Source organism: Triticum aestivum, chromosome 5D, assembly GCF_018294505.1.
Source record: "Triticum aestivum cultivar Chinese Spring chromosome 5D, IWGSC CS RefSeq v2.1, whole genome shotgun sequence".
In the NCBI taxonomy this organism is placed as follows: domain Eukaryota; kingdom Viridiplantae; phylum Streptophyta; class Magnoliopsida; order Poales; family Poaceae; genus Triticum; species Triticum aestivum.
The window spans coordinates 108,550,023-108,569,389 of NC_057808.1; the positions used below are offsets into that span (position 1 = coordinate 108,550,023).

Sequence of the window (19,367 nt, forward strand, 5' to 3'; positions counted from 1 at the left end):
GGCCCACATGTCATTTGCTTGGGCTGGGGCGCGTCCCGTGCGGCCCGTCGGCGTGCTCGACTGGTAAAAGATCTCATGCCACCGCCGAAAATCTCGTGCCCCACCGAGGGCATTTTTGGGTTTTCATGTGGTGGCACTGTGCGTGCTGTGTGCGTGATGTACGCTGGTTGGGTGAGGGAGTCCATGAGGTGGGGGCAGGCGGCTGGCTTGCCCTTTCGAGCTCCCCATTCGTCCCCTCCGCCCATCGTCTCCTCCCCACCCCCTCACGCCTTCCTTCTCCTCCTGCCCCGCCCGTCCCGCTCGCCGTGGCCGTGGCTGATGACCGCGGCCCCGCCGTCCCGCCCTGCCCGCCGCGGCAGCCATGGACGAGCTCGAGCTCGACGGGGGAGCAACGGGCCGCCCCACCCGTCCCGCTCGCCGTGGCCTTCGCCGATGACCGCGGCCCCGCGCAGCACAGCGCCGAGATCATCTTGCTCCGTTGCGTCCTCTCCTCCTGCCGGATTCACCGCTCACCCGTGACCCTGCCTCGTGGTTAGGGTTTCGGAGGTTGGCTCCAACACCGGCGGCCATGGGGCTGCGCCTCCTCTCTGCCTGGTCGGTTCATCCCCTCCCCCTCCTTCCTCCTCCTCCTCTTCCTCTCTATCTCTTTCTAATCCCTCTCTTCTTTTGTAGCAGCAGAGGAGAGGAGAGGGGATTGAGCCTGCAGCTCCACATGTGCTTCAATTCGATTTGGAGTAGAGCAATTGATGTGATCCTACAGCTGCTGTAGAAGATAGGATGGACGAGAGCACATCATTACAGGATTATTGCTATCTGTTGCCATGTCGAGAGGTTGCAAGGTTCCTGGTTGGTGAGATCTTCCTTTTCCTTGCTGGCTAGCAGACTATTAGTTGTTATGTGCAGCTCCAGTAGCTTTTTGGATGTGTTGACTTCCCGAATCTTTTTCTTGGATGCATTTGCTGCTTGATCCTGGATCTGGTCGGATTCCTTTGGATCGATTAGGTGCTCGGTTCTGTTTGGATCACTGGTATTTGTTGTTGCTTTGCAGGAGACTAGGCATCATGCCTATATCCAGGGTAGATTTTTGTTACCTTTCTTAATTTGTCTTGCTTGGATGCATTAGGTGCTCAGATATTGTTGTTGTGTAGGAGATTGTTGTGGTCTGCCTAGATTCCTATGTTTTTGTTACCTTTTTTATTTTGTCCGCTGCCTGATTTGTCCTTATCAGTGGTGACAAGGGAATGGAAAGGTTTGGCACTGGCTCACTCAATTACTTACCTTGAACATGATAATAAATATAACATGTTTGTAGTTGTTAGTAATTATTTTCACCCGTGTAATAATCCATTTTCCTAAAGCTAAATGTTTTATCTTCCATATCGTTGGTGTGTGACAGGTTCAGATGGCATGGACAAGTGCTCATTTATTCATGGAGCTAGCGCAGATCATCCTTTTTCGATAGAGGGATTTGGCATCAATCCTTGGCCTTGCTCCTGATTATGTATCGGAAGTGGGAGTGCTAATTATGCATTGGATGTATACTTTGCCTATGAAGCTTAGTGGAAATGCTCAAATTTACCTCAATTATAGTTACAAGGTTATATTCTTCTTCACTTATATATGCTCTTTTTTATGCACTCTTGTTTCATTTATAGATTTGGTGTAGCCTCAAGTATGTAAATCCACAAGGTATATAATTAGTACAGGATTAAGCACAGATTATTGAGAGCCGATGCTGAACAATGCACTTGAACTTTGAGCGATCTGTCAGCCATTGTTCAATTCACATCTTTATGTGCTTAGGATTAGGAGGATATATATGAACCCAACTTCGACACAGGTTTTGCATTGGCTGCATAGGCCGCTGCCCCGTTCATTGTTTTTAAGGGGTGTAGAAGCTAGAGAGAACTGATTATATGAGGATACAACCCTTGAAAGCTATGGATATTCCTATAGGTAAACAAGTGAAATATTTGTTGTTGGTTACTCAGTTAGTGAAAATGTTCGAAAATACTCGTAGAAGATGAGTAAGATCTGCAGTTGACACACCGAATATGTTATTTAGCATAAGCTCTTCCAATCTGCTAGATTCTGTTGGTTACTTAACTTTGTTATTATGTTTGTAGATTACGATTTTCATTTTGTGAACTGCATGCCCGTACTATTATGACTTGTGTGTTGGGAACTGCATGCTCGTATTGTTAACATCTCTAATCCATTTTTCAGATACATTGCTGGTATTGTTCTGCAATCAGTTTACACGTCAGGGAAGTCGGTTTTCTGCTGTCCTGCTGCTCATCTACACTAATTTTCCTCTAGGGATGTGGTTAGTGTTTGTTGCTGGATCCAAAAGTCATCGCCGCCTGCTGGTGATCTTGAGTCTTGACTGTCGCATTGCTGGAACTGTTGTTGTTGTTGCTCGTGGTTGTCTCACAGTCTTGGCTCTTGGTGGCTGGTCCTAGCTCAGGTGCTACTCTATTCTCATCGCTTCCTTCATGCCTTTCTATGCGCACGCTCAATCTTTTTTCATTTGTATGATGATGTTTATCGTAGGATGTTGTTGTTGGAACTGCTATTGTTTTTGCTACAGGTTGCTCATGATCTTAGTTACTTTTTCAGGTTGCCCTGATGGGTTCCATTTTTTAGGTTGTTGTGTACCTATGGATAGTTCGTTGGTGCCTAGGTTCTGTGGTTCATACCTACTAGGCTATTATCTATAGGAAGGAGATATTTTATTAGATGAAGGTTCTTTTTTTACCGGAATACCAAGGCAATCTAATTAGTTGGTTGCTCATCACCATCTCTACATTAATGATAACAAGTAACCAATGTTTGCGCCATACATAGTAGGATTATGGAAGTTGATCACGTGGGTGAAAGCAGTATATCATGATGCATCATTAGTTCATTATCTGCAAGTCTATTGATATATAATTATACTTTTGAACTCATATTTTATTTGTACTCTGTAATCTGCTCATTTAGACATTGTCAGCATGTCTATTATTTTTCTGTTTGTATCTATGTTAGTTAAGACGGTAAGTGCAGTTTGATGTCATTTTTTTTGCTTCTCAGGATCTATTGTACTTTTTAGTTGAAATTTCATTGTGTATGAATGAAAAAGAACAGCAACAAGCAACCCATATGTATAAATATTACTGACTACCGATCCTCTTCATCAGTGGTTTGGAAGTAATTTATGTTGTACCCTTAAGATCAATATGGTGGCAGTGGCTACTTCCAATACCTATTGTGCTGGTCAAGAGCAGGGCCAATAGGCCAGGCGTTTAGAACATGTCTGAGCAAATTTATCTCCGTGTAACTAGATAGAGATTCACTGATTTTGTAGCTCATTGTCAAAATTGGTTATCTTTTCCAGGATAATCATGTATCCTTTGCTTCATGGGCCAATGTTCTATTTTCTCCTGTTCTTGGTGATTGGATGCTGCTAATCTCTATTTTTTTCCTTTTCTATACCTGCAGATTGGTCCTCTGTGGCTCAATCCCCTGGTCGATGCCTCCTTCGATCTATGGCTGCTCTTCTCTGTTTACTGATGTGCGGGTCAACCCTTCTTCTCCCCCTCCTTTATGCTCCCCTTCTTTTCCAAAGCTAGGTACACGGTTGTATGGTGATATGCTGGTTGTGCATAGGCTGGAGAATAAGATCCTTCTATTTCTTGTCTTGTTTCTGATACAACCAAAAGTATCAGTCACTTTGCGCACTGGTTTTTTTGCGGTTGCCTTGCCTTTTGTCCCTTCCTGGTAGGGCCAACACTTGTTCCTTTGTGCATGGAATGTTGATGTTTTGTTCTTTTGTGTATGGATAAGAGTATTTGGGGCTTGGCTTCATTAGGAAGGAAAATCTATGATCGGCCAGTTCTGTTGTTGGCCTCATGTTAGATAAATTTCAGGTTTCGTGCTCGCTTTATGAGCTTGGAGATGGTCACATGTTTAGTTTTTTTACTTTCTGCACTGCTCGATAAATCAATGACTTTTGATTCAATATCTGGCCTAGGTAGCTATTCATTTTGCATCAATCTGTGTGTAGCTGAAGAATGTTGGTTCCATCCATCTTGAGTAGGTTTTCTTGAGCTCAGTAATTAATTTTTATGGAAAGTGTATTTTGCCGAGTAATAATTATATAGTCTAATGCATGTCCCAGTTTAGGATTACTGTTACAACTACCCCATCTGCGGTGTTCCTGGATTCTGGTGATGTAGTTTCAGAATAGCCTTCTTTTAGTCTAACAAAAGGGGATTTTTCATTTGTACTTTAGCAAGGTGTCTGAAGATATATATCTCGGCAAAAGATACAAAAAAGGGAATGTCATACAGGGAATGGGAACACGATAAGATTGACTGATAAATCACTTTGCTTCAGTTTAGGAGGTTCTGATGTGGTGGTCTTGATGTAACTGGAGTATTCAGTGTAAAGTTTGTGGTCTGCACCTCTTTTTTTTCTTAAGAGAACACCTATATTTTTTATATCTAAAGAGTTACTGTGACTACCATGGGACTTGAGTATTCAGTCCGTGTACTTCCAAGGTCTACATCTTAACATGAATCAAGCACTAGGACTGACATGTAACTTGAGTATTCAGTCTGTGCAAGGAAATGTGATGCTTGGTCTGAAGACAATAACAATATTTCTACATGTAAGAAGTTGAGGTAATATATTTGTTTCCATTTGAAAAAACTAATCCTATTATTCTTGTGGATATATGTTATGTATTCCGTCAAAGCATGTGTGCTAGATCTTACATTGTGAGAAATAGCAAAATAAGTATTGTATTAAACATTAGTAAGTCAGTCTACAGTGGTTGTGTAACATCCCATCATTCAGTTTGCCAGATACTTAATTTATGTTTTTGCACTCAAAAGTATTCTTCTGATTCCCCATAAGCCTCAACTTATCACGGAAGCATGTTCAGAGTTCATTTGCGATTCACTTCACCACTTCCTTGTGTAACTCTATCCAGCGGTGACGTGTTGGTGGTTGGCCCCTTTCGCCGTCGTACCCATCTTGCTGATCTTATGTGTACAGATCGATTTGATGCATCATTGTCGTCCTCTTTGCACGGCTGTGTGGTGTCTCTCAACACGTGATGGATTCACTCACACAGAGGAAGCTTTTCTCCACTGCATCGCCGACAATCGCACAAGCTTTTGGGTCCATGGTGCCACCAGTAAACTAGGTATGTCCCATTCTGTTGATTGATCAGTTCATCATGCTTTTAAAATTCTTGCACTATGATTTGCTCAAATTCTATCAAGACAACGGTGGAAATCAAATTTATTTATTTTAAATGCATGCCATTTCTCCCTGATCATTAGTTCATGTCACTTGATGATGTAAACCTGGTGTCTTTTAATCCTTTTCCATAAACCAAGCACTTGGGAGTTTATTGCAAGCCCGGTTTCCACCGTACTATAATGCAAGGCTGGTTTTTATTTTTTCATTTATTCTTTTTGGTGAGCAGGCGAGCTAACTAGATGCTTTAAAGGATTTGAATTGAGTTTATTGTGCGAACCCTGCTGCCATGTCTCCACCTTCATGCAGTTGGCTTGACTGGATCTTGTGGTTTTTTCTTGCCAGAGACTCCCTGCGCCACCATGGTTTTATGTGTACTACCTCTGCAGTGGAAACTTCTGCTACAATGTGTATCGACACCAGAGCCATGTTCCCTATCATGGTATGGTGCTTAGCATCATCATGTATTTCCATTCGGTGTAGTTGAGGGCTTCCAAAGTTTGTGTTTCCAAATGATACCTCATTTTCCTCTTATTTGTATTGTTTCACATTGTTTTCAACTATAGGGATAAAGAGCTATAGAAATTTATGTAATTTAGCTCCGGTAAATTATGCTAAACTGCAATGTATTAAAAATATGTTTCCTAACCACTCACATGGCTACGTGGTATTTACTTTCAGGAATCTCGATAGACTAAGGCTGATGGTAAGATGTGATGGTTATCCAAGTAGTTACCTAATAGTACTTAGTATTAGCTCTTCCCCAATCATATCATATACAGGTAGTCTATAGTTCTATATCCAAGATGGTTGTTGCACCCTTTTGGCCAGTTTAGTATGTAAGGTCAGGTTGCATTAGTCTATATTAGGATGAACTGGCTAACATATCAGTGATGTAAAGTCGCCTCATGTGTACTTTATGTAACCTCGGACACGTGTACAACCTATCACATGTCCATGTTGTTCTTTCCATACACAACTTTTCCATGTGCGGTCTTAAATACAACTTGGTCTCACACCTATACCCGAGAGCTCTCCTTGGTACAAATAAGCAGGAAACTATATGCTGAAAAGTGCGGTGATATATTCAGTTACTAAATTTACTGAATTTGTGATCCCAATATTGCCAGCAGAATAGTGAAATGACAGGGATTGCTCTATAGCAAATTTGTAGTGTCCTTGAACTTTGTGATGGGCAATTCAGTTTTCTAGGGCAACTGGTCTGGTCCAAACTAATAAATGCATCGGTTTTCATGTTATGTTCCCTGTAAGAAGTTGATCTTTGTTTCTTATGTATTTGCCTTTAGCTCTTTTGTTCATTGCATTGTTGCTTGTTGATGTTCTTACATTATTTTCTGATCGCTTTATTACCGGGTTGAGAATGACCGCACCCGCAGGGGTGCGGCAAGCCGCACTTCTTACCTGTACTGTCAACAGAGGAGCGCTGGAGAGAGAACCCATTGAATGCAGAAGCCTGAAGGAGTCCATACAGTGCAGGCTGATCAAGCATGAGGTTAGTAGCATGCAAACTACTAACAAGCTATTGTGATTAGGGATACATGTCAGTTAACTCCTTGTTCGTGCAAGCTAACCTAATTGATTACTTACTAGCTACATATTGGTATGTTTTAACTTTAGAATGAGAGTAATCACTAGAGGATTGGGTTCATGGTTGCAATATCTAATTTCTATTAATTTGCTTTTATATATTATGAACTTCAGTTTCTTTATATGCCAAAACAAAATCACCAATTTGGAAACCTCTGTCGGTGTTAAATAATTAGGCATATAATAAGGTGAGATCCCTTTACTTCGATTCATCGCATGGTGTAATCAAGTTATGTGCCTAAAGAAAATCTTCGATATGTTTTCTGGGTGCCATGTAGAATGCTAAGGTAAAATAATTTTACTCTTATCTTTTATATTCTTTTATGTTAAAGAGGTTACAGTGTATCCAGATCATTGAATATTATCCAAAGTGGTTCTCCTTCATATAGGCCAAATTATTTTCTCCCTATCCATGAGGCACACTATTTGAATAGTTTGCCTAACATGATATGTCCTTTAGCAGGTCCGTGTGTCACAACATGCAAGGAAATCAAATATGGAGTGTGGGTAAAGTTATATATCAAGAAAATTGGATCAAAGCGTGTGGACAAAGTTATATATGAAGCAAATCGGATGAAGGCTTGTGGATAAAGTTATATATCTAATAGATGTAGTTTACTATTATGCAGTATAAAAAACAATGTAAATAAGTTAGCTGGGATTAATACTATGGCCTGCTTTTGGTTTCTATCATACCAAACCTTGCTTAGGTATTTCACGTCACATTTTATAACAAATGCGTCGATGGCATGCATATATAGGGTCATCTTTTTAGATATCTTACGGGGTGATTACTACTGTGAGTATCTACCATCACCTACTCAGATATATTTCCATCCTGAGATATATTGAGTAATATCAGATGTTAATCAAAATAGTTATATCAGAGGTTTGATCATTGAACTTAGTTGATTAATTCCTTGATACACTTTTATCCTGAGATAGTCCCTACATTTCCATCCTGAGAAACCTATTTTCTTTCTATTACCGGGTTAGCAAAAAGGGGATTGTGTGGGAGTTGGGGTTGGGCAAGTAGCACCTCTTTGATTAAGTCCACATCATAATTGAGAGGCATTGTAGTAGTGGATCAGTTCATAGATAATGCCATGTTTTATATGCAATGCTTCAATGGTTGTATTACCGGGTTGGATGAGTGCACCCAGATATAGATAAGAGACCAACAATAACAAACAATTGGTTAGGCTCTATCAAAACGGCAGGGATCAAAGAGTATCATATGTGTCTTTGCCTTCAAAATTGAAAAGGGGAACCATCCCTCCCTGTTCATGAGCTTTGAAAGGTTAAGGTACAATATCGCAAGTGCAATTTTTGTCTACACATAAATCGTTCTATGCAATGTATCTAATAGATTGCATGCATCGGGTTAATGTGACGTGCCGTCTATGAAGTTGATCAACAAGGCAGCCGAATGAAGCAACTTATTAGTATGCCTAATAGCTATGGCTATGTAGTTTTTATTTATTTATATCGTGTTTCTGCTCTTGGTACTTCCTCTCTCATATTTACGCTCTTAGTACCGAGCTTAATATCAAGTGGTTTCCTTTTGTGGTCTCATGAACACACTAAATTGAATAATGCCTTATTTCTCATGAAGATGTCAAACGCGATGACGTTTTACTCCTATTACATGTGAATGTTTCCTCTTCTTTTTAGTTTGTTGTATCCTGTTTGAATACGTCGCTAAACCCGACTTCCTACTAAATTGAGCACTATCGGCTTGGACACATCGATGTGACCGGCATCCTAGCGCCAAGGCGCGTTTCCGATCTAGTAATATTCTAGTCTTTATAGCCTGCTTATGGCACCTTATTATACTTGCTCTAATAAGCACAACAGCACCACCAGCTCAGCTGATCAGCACCTAGTCAGCCCCACATGTCACTCCCACAGACCTCCACCCTCTGCCGTTGCAGCTGGGCCACCTCGAATGCCAACCCCACAGGTCATGGACTTTACACCACCAACAAAACCGGTGACGCTTTCCAGTCGAGAAATCTTCCGGAAATAATTCTCTCTTCCTTGCTTGCTCCGGCGTCTTATCTCTTCCCTCCCCAACCCCCGCGCAGCCTGGTGCGATCTTCCTCTCCCAGCCATCCAATCCCCAATTCCGCCTAATCCAATCTTATCACCAAATCATTCGCCACTACTAGCATGCTGCCAGCGCGCGGCGATTACTGCGTCGCCGTCGCTGCACGCGGGAGCGATCTTGCTGTTCCGGACATATAAATATCCTGACTTCCTGGTCGCTGTCTCCCGGGGATTTGCTTCCGTTCCAGCCTGATTGCGGGGCGAGAGATTGGAGAAGCTGTTGGTTGCGTGGAAGGATTTGGAGGAGTTTAGGAGGGTCTCCGAGGCGGGTTACGTACGGTGCCGGGAGTCCGTGGAGGAAGGAAGGTGATTGCGTTCGGTGGCCGTGATGGCGCCAACGACGCACTTCACGCCGTCGCAGGCGCACGCGGCGGCCACCTCCCACCACCCTGCCGCGGCGGCGGCGGCGGCCACGGCCACTGCCCGGCTGCATGCGTCGGCGTCCGCGTCGGCGCCTGCCGCGGCGGCCGCGCTTTGCCCGCCCTTCCTCGCGGCGGGGTCCCACTCCGTGACGTGCCCGCCCGTCCAGAACCCGATATTTAGTGGCCCGGCCGCGCCGTGGGCGGTGCAGCCCCAGCGCGCCGCTGCTGGGGCCCTTGGCCCGGAGTTCAGGCGTGCGCGCTCCACCAAGAACATCTCCAAGCGCAACAACCGTGGTGCAGGAGGCCAGGAACGCGGGGCGCGCGCGTCCTCAGCTGCTGCTGGGCGCTGTGTCGACAAGCTGCTCCGCGTTGCCCCTGAAGACCGGCGCGCGCTCGGCGCATCGCTTTCCTCTTTCCGGGGAGAGCTGGTTGGTCCTGATGATTACTGCCATGTCCTTCGGGAGCTCGGCGACAGGGACAAGTCTGCGCTCCGTGCGCTTGAGGTGTTCCACGCTGCACTGCCCCTTGTTGGCAATGGCTCCGTCGATAAGGGCAAGCTTTTGACCGCCGCAATTGGTGCACTCGGCAAGATGGGGCGACCAGACCTCGCAAGAAGAGGTTTTGATTCTGGCATTGCAGGGGGTTATGGCAAAACGGTGTTTGCATACTCAGCGCTCATATCAGCATATGCCAGGAGTGGTCTTGCGACCGAGGCCATGGGGGTGCTTGAGTCGATGAAGGGTGCAGGCTTGCGGCCTACCACAGTTACGTACAATGCGGTGATTGATGCATGTGGGAAAGGGGGTGTTGACCTCAGGTTCACGCTCGGATATTTTCGTCAGATGCTACGGGATGGGCTTTGTCCTGACCGGAAGACTTTCAATTCACTTCTTTCTGCGTGTAGCCGCGCAGGGCACTTGGAGGATGCCCGTGCTGTCTTTGATGAAATGATCCATCTTGGCATTGGGCGTGACATTTACACATACAACACATTTATCGACGCAATTTGCAAGTGTGGCAACATAGAGCTTGCTATGCAGGTTCTGCTGGATATGGAAGCGAAAAAGCTGAAGCCAAATGTTGTTACATACAGTACCCTGATTGATGGATACTCCAAGCTGGAGAAGTATGAGGAGGCACTCAAGTTGTACGAAAAGATGAAGTCTTTGGGAATTCGATTGGACCGAGTTTGCTACAACACAGTGCTGGCTATTTATGTGAAGACCGGAAAGTATGCCGAGATTGCCATTGTGTGTGACGAGATGGAGGACTCTGGGATTGAGAAGGATACTGTCACTTACAATTCTTTGATTAATGGATATGGAAAGCAGGGACGCTTGGACATCGTCTCTTTCCTCGTCCAAGATATGAGGAGACGCGGGGTAGCTCCTAGTGTACTCACATACTCAACTTTGATAGATATCTATTCAAAGGCAGGAATGCATGGTGATGCATTTAATGTCTATTTAGATTTTAAGGAATCTGGCCTAAAGGCCGATGTTGTTCTGTTCAGCTCTTTCATTGACACATTGGCCAAGAATGGATTGGTAGAGTGGGCATTATCTTTGCTGAATGATATGACTGAGATGGGTATCAAGCCAAATGTGGTTACGTATAACACAATAATTGATGCATTTGGCAAGTCTAAGGTACACGCTGAGGAGGATCCTGAAGTTGGAGAGATGGGCATTGTTGGGGTTTATAATGGCCAGATCATAAGGGCTGCTAATCCAGTGACAAGAGGACGCTCTGCCATTGATGTCCGGATGAGGAGGTCTCAGGAATTGTATTTCATTCTGGAATTGTTTCAGAAGATGGTCCAACAGGGTGTACGGCCAAATGTTGTTACATTTTCTGCGATCCTGAATGCGTGCAGGTACATCTTGATTTCTTTCATTCAAGCCTTTTAATGCCAAATCTCTCAAATTCTTAGTATTCTACGACTGGATGCTACCACTGGATGCTTGTCTAGCCATTTCGTTATTAATTTTGTCATTCTAGTTGAAAGTTGAAAAATTGGTGCTGTATTATACTGAAAATTGTTCTCAGTATTCTGCCACTAGATGTTGTCTGACCATTTAGTTCCGAACTTATCATACCAGTTGAAAATTTCAAAATTTTGTGCTGCACTATACTGGAAGTCAATTACTCCAAACCAAAACCACAGCACTTATTTTGGAACGGAGGGAGTGCCTTTTTCCTGCCAGTTTAATTTTTCTAAGTTCAATATGGATGTATGCTTGCACTGGTCAAATTTTAGCCTTCAGCCCTTACATTACATGATCTGCGCATGGTGAAGACTATTTATTTTACATCCTGTCATTATTTATTGGTTTTAGTAAAGAGTGTAAGCCGAAGATATCCTTATGGCTTCATATTTATTTTGGCCATAACAGAAGTGTATAATACATATGAGAGTGGAGTTAGAAAATCATGTTACTAGTACATAAATCTGAATTAGCAGAGTCACATTGCGTTCCTCTCCAACCTGCAAATCTGGTATACGGTAACTAACTCTTCGCTTTAATTCCGGTCTTGCAGTCGCTGTAATAACTTTGAAGATGCAGCCCTATTACTGGAACAACTTCGCTTGTTTGATAACTTTGTCTACGGCGTTGCGTATGGGCTCCTTATGGGTTACCAAGAAATTTGGTCGCAAGCACAGTCCCTTTTTAATCAGCTGGGACGCATGGATTCTCCAACATCCTCTGCCTTTTACAATGCTCTTACTGATATGCTATGGCATTTTGGCCAGGTAGGATCTGCTCGAAGTGTACATCTTTGATTTAAGTATTGTGCAGAAACTGAGAATTTGTGTTGTTAAAATGATTAAATCCTTGAGCAATCCTTAACATTTTATCAATGCTTAAGGGTAATTTTTATTCTCAACTGACTGGTTATATTTGAAAAGCTGAAATAGTATCACAGTAATACTTGTGTGTTTTTCTCAAGACGGAGGCAAAAGATTTGCCTCATCTATTAAGTAAGAAGAGGAGAGTTGCCCAGTTAATTAACGGAAAACCGGGCTAAAACCATCACAAACCGCTGAGTGGCACACACATGATACCCCACACACCTCAACAAAGAGGGCCTCGTCAAGATAGTTTGTAATAGTTTTTATATTAACTTTTAAGTGACTTGGAATCTTTCTTATTCCCCTCTTGAATTTGATAGTGTAGTGGATTTTGTATTTGTCCTTAACCTTAGTATGCATGGAATTTGATTTCCCTTGAATGAAGTCATGTTGTGCGATAGCCATTCCAATATTTCAATTAAACATTTCTGACGTAGCCCATTGACATTTATGGTTACTTTGGAACTTGTTTTCAGATTAGTAGTAGTAAAACTGACCTGAATTGGTATTTCCTGGACTGCTTGATATTTAATTGTACTAAACCATCTTCATATGTAGGGTAGCAAGTGTTGTGTGCTATGTAAAATGTTCCCAATTAAACTGCATACACAGGGCTAATCCATTCAATGAACTGAATGACAAATGTGTGTTCCTTATTATTTTCAGAGGCAAGGAGCTCAGTTAATTGTGCTCGAAGGGGTGAATCGCCGTGTGTGGGAGAACACATGGAGTGAGTTTTGCTTGGACCTGCACCTTATGTCATGTGGTGCAGCTCAAGCAATGGTTCATGCATGGCTCCTGAATGTGCGCTCTATTGTCTTCGAAGGACGAGCTATGCCTGAATTTGTAAGGTACTCAATGCTACAACTTACTTTTCTTGTGTTTGTTACATTTACAGTAGTTGTGTGTCTGCACAAATGCAAAGGCTGTAAACTTTTCCTCCATCTGCATCTGTGGGCTGAAGCCATGCTCTGTATGTACAGCATTCTGACAGGGTGGGGAAAGCATAGCAAGATTGCGGGCGCAAGCACTCTCCGTCACGTCATCGAAGCACTGCTCAACTCAATCGGAGCACCCTTTCAGGTTGAGCGATTCAACATTGGAAGGTTTGTGTCGCCCAGCGTCGTGGTGGCTGCCTGGTTGAAAGAATCCGGCACCATCAACACGATACTCCTCAGCGACGAGCGTGCGCAGCGTGCAAGCCCATCCAATCTGGTGCCGAGGTTGGAGGCGCTGCAGTTGTAGCCCCTAGAGCACGGCATACCCCTGTAGCAGCGTTGTCTGTAAGCTCCCCCGCCTCTCTTTAGTTTGTCTTCTGCCTTTCAGAAGACTGTGTAGTGTATTATAGGCTCGCCGAATAGGAGCTTGTTTTGTTGTTGAATCCTGTTGTTAATTGGCAGTGTACCTTTCAAGTTCCAACTCCTTTCATCAAGGTTGGGAAAAAGAAGTTTAATGAGAATCCACCCGATTGGCCCCCCTGCCCTCGATGGATTGTCGCTTCGTCGACAGCACGGACCGGGTATCACTGCTCCCAGAGGGTCATCTGCAGCGGGTTAAGATGCTTTGAGTTCTTGTTTTGGTGCTTGTCCTGTGAAGGCAGATACCTGGAGCTCTGGTTTCGGCAAGTGCCATGGATGGATGACGCTGACACCTCCACCGGCTGGTTTCCCCCTTTGGCTCGTGATGCTGCTTTACAAGATGCCATGAGCTTTGCTGAAGATGCAAATGGCATCTCCCCATCCATGAATGATGAGCAGGCAGCCTGTGGCTGTGTGGGCAGCTCAAGTGGTTGGCTGACGAGGCGCCATGGAAAGGGCAAGCAAAAAGGCGTGGAGGAGATGAGCGCAATGTGTAGGCTGTTGATTCATTCATTCAGTTGCCATGGCTCCTTTCTGAACAATTGGACCTGGAGTTGGGGCATTGTCAACCATTCGAAATGGTCAAAAAATTGGCAGAAACTGTATATTTGCCAACGCGCGACTCATTTTTTTACTTTGATTTTCATTTTACATTTAATTGTTGGTTCGCTTCTCGCTCTCATCGGAATTTGACTTCTTCCTTGCATACCCCCTTGCATATCTGCCTTTTTTTTCTCCTAATTTAGATACTCCCTCCGTCCGAAATTACTTGTCATTAAAATGGATGTATCTAGAACTAAAAAACACCTAGATACACCCAGTTCAATGACAAGTATTTCCGGACGGAGGGAGTACTTTTGAGTCGTTGAAGCAACATCTTACACGAGGGCGGAGTCAAAGGAAGAGAGGTGAGAGCGACATTCATACTAAGGAAAAAGGAAGAACCGATGGTTTTGGTTTTGGTCACGGGATCGGTAAATGATCGGTTAGCGTTGTTCGATTGATTTTTTCTTTGCGGGAAGAAATCAATGATCCGTCGTTTTCTCTCTTTTTTTCTCGGAAAAGAAATGGCCGAGAAGTTTGAAGATCAAAATAAATTCAGAGGGGTGGCTGCAAGTTGCAAAAGCCAGCAGAGAAAAAGGAAGGAAGGATTGCGTGTGGGAGCACAGCAACACCACCAGCAAGATGGATGGGTTGCTTGAGGCCCATGCAAAGCTAATGATTATCCAGCAATTTGGGAGGGGAGGGGATATGCTCTGCTCCCCAAGCGAGCGAAGGGAGGCCATGGCAAACAAACTTGAATGACAGCTGAAAGAGATTGGTCCAACAGCAGATTCGCCACTATTTCTGGACAATTTCTACTTGTAACTGTTACTACTAGTACTAGTACTGTTTCTGGTTTATTATCTGGATTCTGGATGGAGAAAAGTGCTCCGGGAACTGTTGGGTGTACCTGTAGATGATGCCTCACTATTTTGCTTAACTCTAACATGCTCTAGTAAATACATATATGGTATGTATTTTGCAACATATGCGGTAGAATTGTCACTATCGCAGCTAACAATTATACTCTTTTTCTCGAAAGATAAACAATTATAGACTTTAATAGGAGGACAAAAAGATAAGCACTGACCGTGATGAAGCCCTCTTCATATACCCCAGTTACACCGAAAATGGAAATAACTGTAAGGTCCTCTGCACTATTCATGAAGTATATAAAATATATGAATTATATCTCAAAAGAAAAAAATTCCAATTTAAGACAAACCGCAAGTTAATCAACTTATACTCTTTCCAACTTTTTTAAATATACAAATAGTTGACTTCATTTTTTTTATAGCTGTTATGCATCCAATAATATAATTATTTGTGCATATCCTGCAGTATTTTTAGTATTGCTAGATCTTTTAAAAAAGGTTAGACTAAACCTCGGCTTGTTTTGAAGAAAAGAACACTAGAAAACTTGCAGGTGACAAGAAATGAGAAATTCGTATACCAATGTAGATTTTCGTTCTCATAGAAAAAGTCCACGTGTACCTACAAACGTTGACCTTGTTAGCAAATCAACCACCAAAAAGGGGAGCACCCTCATTATATACCTCATTTACGCTCAAATAAAAACAATGTTAAGAGGTAGTAATATATATCTGCAAAGTCAAGGGGGAATTTTCTGGCCAAGATAATCAAAATTAGAGTTCAAAAGTAAACTTGACAACATACTTAAGAAAATCTTGACTAAGAGCATTATGGGAGATGTCTAAGTATCAAGCAATTTGACAAAGTCTCCTTTACTCTAATCACGAAATATAAAATACATACTAATCAAAGGCTTGACTGATGGTAATGGAGTGCTCCATGCTAATCAACAAGAAATGGAAGCTATGGCGATGAGTTACTTTGAAAATTTATTTGAAGCTTAGGTGAGCTTGAATGCAGATCATGTGGTGCTCTTGTTCGAGTGGCGCCTGATCTCAGAGGATATGAATGTGAAATTATGTGCTTCCTTTTCAGATAAGGAGATGAGTGATGCTATGTTCCAGATCAGGCCCTTGAAGGCGCAAGGGCCTGATGGGTTTCCTGCTCAGGTTTTTCAAAAGCATTAGGGCATCCTAAAGAATGACATTATTGCAGCGGTGAAGCTTTGAAAGCACACTTGCCCCCTTGGCGGTTTTGGTAATTCATGTCAACATACATATAATTGGACTAATGCTTTTATCTAGTGTATTTCAGAAAAGTTCAACATTGACATGGCGAGGACATGAGGATGTGGACCCCTTCAAAATACTAAGGATATGGATTGGCAAAGCTTCAAGACTCTACATTTTTGGTTAAGTGACCCAACATCACATTGAGTCCATACGAAAGCCAATACTATTAAAAGGGGATGAGGTTTTGATCATGACTCAATTGCTTGATGATATTGCTCCAATAACCCTCTACCACTTTCTCCAATCCACACATGTCTAAACCCTAAATAGCCAACTCGGTCCCACCAAAAACATCTACTCCGGACCCACCGAGTTGATCCTATACACTACCAGAGCCAAACCCTAGAATTTCGGTCTCACCGAGATTGCGATTGGCCTCACCGAGTTGCAGTGACTAAGTTTCTGTAAGCCAATTCGTTCACTTCAGAATCACCGAGTTGAACTAATCGGAACTACCGAAACGAAGTCTTGCCTAGGTCATCGCATTTCGGTCTGTCCGAGATTTCCATTTCGGTCCCACCGAAAAGTCCAACGTTCATATCTTTTACACATCGGTCTCACCGAGTTTTTGCTTCGGTGTCACTGAGTTGAGTCAAAAGTGTGTAAGGGTTGGATTTTGGGTGAAGGCTATAAACACCCCTCCGCCCCCATCTACTCTCTAAGAGAGCCATCAAAACGAATCTACACTTTCACCATTGATTTTCTGAGAGAGAACCACCTACTCATGTGTTGAGATCAAGAGATTCTAATCCAACAATTTGAACCTTGATTTCTAGCCTCCTCAAGTTGCTTTCCACTCCAATCCTTCTCCTACCCAAGCCAAATCTATGACAGAGTGATTGAGTGTTGAGGAGACTATCATCTGAAGCACAAGAGCAAGGAGTTCATCATCAACAACACCATCTATTACCTTTTAGAGAGTGGTGTTTCCTAGATTGGTTAGGCGTCACTTGGGAACCTCCAAAATCTTGTGGAGTTGAACCAAGGAGTTTGTAAGGGCAAGGAGATCGCCTACTTCGTGAAGATCTACCCCAAGTGAGGCTAGTCCTTTGTGGACGTAAGCCATGGTGGAATAGACAAGGTTGCTTCTTTGTGGACCCTTCGTGGATGGAGCCCTCCGTGGACTCGCGCAGCCGTTACCCTCCGTGGGTTAAAGTCTCCATCAACATGGACGTACAATAGCACCATCTATCGGAACCACGCCAAAAACCACCATATCTTCATTGCGTTTGACCTTCCATCTCTACCCCTTTACTTTCCGCAGTATTGCGTGTTGTATTCTTTCCGCTGCTCTATCTCTAGATATGCATGTGTAGGAAACCTTGGGTGTATCTTAACTAGTGCCTAAGCCTCAAGAAAATTAAAAACTGCACCTTTGGTTGGTTAAGTGTCTATTCACCCCCCTTTAGACCTATCTTCTCGATCTTACAAGGTTCCTTTGAGTCTAGACACATGCCGCCAGAGGGAGTGAATGTGACGATCATTGTGTTAATTCCCAAAGCTGATGAGCCAACAAAGCTTCTAGAGTTTAGACATATTAGCCTCTGTAATGTAATTCTGTTAATAGGTTATGACCCATTCTGCGAGATATTATTTCACCAGAGCAGAGTGCATTTGTACCAGGCAGACTCATCATAGACAACACCTTCATTGCGTTTGAGTGCACTCATTTTATTAAGCAGGAGAAGGACCCCAATAAGAGCTTTTGTGCATATATGTTTGACTTGTCTAAGGCGTATGATATAGTAGATTGGATCTTTCTGGGGCGAGTGATGCAACAGTTGGGCTTTAGTCATCGATGTGTGAGATGGATAATGTCATGTGTCATGTTGGTGAGATATACAGTTAATATTAATGGAGCTCGCTTTGATTCATTTGCATCCGAGGGCTACGCCAGGGAGATCCTCTTTCACCATTCTTTTTCCTTTTTATTGCTGATGCTTTAGCAAGATTGTTGAAACGGGAAGTTTAGAGGACAATCATTACCCCTTTGAAGGTGTGCCCGAGAGGACCAGGGATTTCACACCTCTTTTGTAGATGACACGCTGCTATTCTTCCGGGCAACTGAGGCTGAGACAGTCTGAGTTAAAGGAGTCTTGGAGAATTATGCAAGAGCTACTCGGGAATTGATCAATACTGAAAAATACTCTATTTTGTTTGGAGAGCAATGACAAGCAGGTGAAAAGACTGATGTTACCCAGGTTCTGGAAGTGGAGAATGTTAACCTCGAAGAAAAGTACTTGGAGTTGCCAACCCCTAATGGGCACTTGCCTAAAGGCCATTTAAGAATACAAAGAGGCTTATCCTTTGGCGTGACTCTCAAATGGCTCAAAGCAACAAGGAGGTGTTAATAAGGTCACAGCCCAAGCACTCCCAAGTTACTTGATGAGCATCTTTCGATTACATGCAACCACATGTGATGACCTCACGCGCATGGTTCGGAATTGCCGATGGGGAGCCGAGAAGGGGAGAAGGAAGATGCACTGGCACGCATGTGAGACTTTGATGCGACCAAAGTCACATGGCAACCTTGGATTCATGGAGTTCCACCTTTTTAACCAAGCGTTGCTCGCACGATGAGCTTGGAGTGCTTGCCTCCCCTGACACCTTATGCTCAAGGCGCGATACTTCCTCAACGACAACATGGAGGACACTGTTTTTTCTAACGCTTCTTCACCTACTTGGCAAGCAGTTCAACATGGCCTTTAACTTCTCAAAAAAGGCTTAGTTTGGATAGTGGGAAATGGACGATCAGTTCAAATTTGGTGCAATAGATGGATCCCAAATGTAGGCTCTGGTAGGCCAATTTCCCCACAAGGACGATGCAGGCCGCGCAGAGTATCTAAATTATTGGACGATCATTGCAATTGGAGAGTTGGTTTATTGCACCAATACTTCCTTCCAGTCGACATTGAGCAGATAGTCAAAATCCGATCATCCCCTTGCCTCGGGGAGGATGTGCTGGCGTGGGAAGCAAAACTGAGTGGTGTTTTCACAGTCCGGAGCGCGTACTAGTTGGTGCTCGATGAACGTCTTCGTCCTTCTTCAATCGTAGTGAACGAGGCATCGAACGGGCGATGAGCCGTCTGGGCTTTATTACGGAGGTGAGATCTGTTCC

The 19,367-nt window shown here is 43.4% G+C and overlaps 1 protein-coding gene and 1 long non-coding RNA gene across 5 annotated transcripts; both read left to right on the plus strand.

Annotated features, from left to right (window-relative positions):
- Positions 1–252: 252 nt before the first annotated feature.
- Positions 253–7,636, plus strand: LOC123119730 (uncharacterized). Of its 3 annotated transcripts, XR_006458801.1 has the most exons (7): positions 253–594; positions 676–846; positions 1,397–1,597; positions 2,227–2,467; positions 3,484–5,194; positions 5,596–6,763; positions 7,322–7,636. It is a non-coding gene; the product is annotated as an uncharacterized lncRNA (long non-coding RNA). The 3 variants fall into 3 exon arrangements; XR_006458802.1 differs by lacking the exons at positions 253–594; positions 676–846; positions 1,397–1,597; positions 2,227–2,467 and having other exon boundaries at positions 3,088–5,194; positions 7,319–7,636; XR_006458800.1 differs by lacking the exons at positions 253–594; positions 676–846; positions 1,397–1,597; positions 2,227–2,467 and having other exon boundaries at positions 3,088–5,194.
- Positions 7,637–8,859: 1,223 nt separating this feature from the next.
- On the plus strand, positions 8,860–13,646 carry LOC123119732 (pentatricopeptide repeat-containing protein At2g31400, chloroplastic). Of its 2 annotated transcripts, XM_044539634.1 has the most exons (5): positions 8,860–11,205; positions 11,871–12,084; positions 12,850–13,034; positions 13,167–13,466; positions 13,584–13,646. In XM_044539634.1, exons 1-4 carry the CDS (start codon positions 9,296–9,298, stop codon positions 13,426–13,428), a joined length of 2,571 nt encoding a protein of 856 aa, XP_044395569.1. In that variant the 5' UTR covers positions 8,860–9,295; the 3' UTR covers positions 13,429–13,466; positions 13,584–13,646. The 2 variants fall into 2 exon arrangements, with proteins under 2 accessions (XP_044395569.1, XP_044395568.1); XM_044539633.1 differs by having other exon boundaries at positions 13,167–13,646.
- Positions 13,647–19,367: the final 5,721 nt, after the last annotated feature.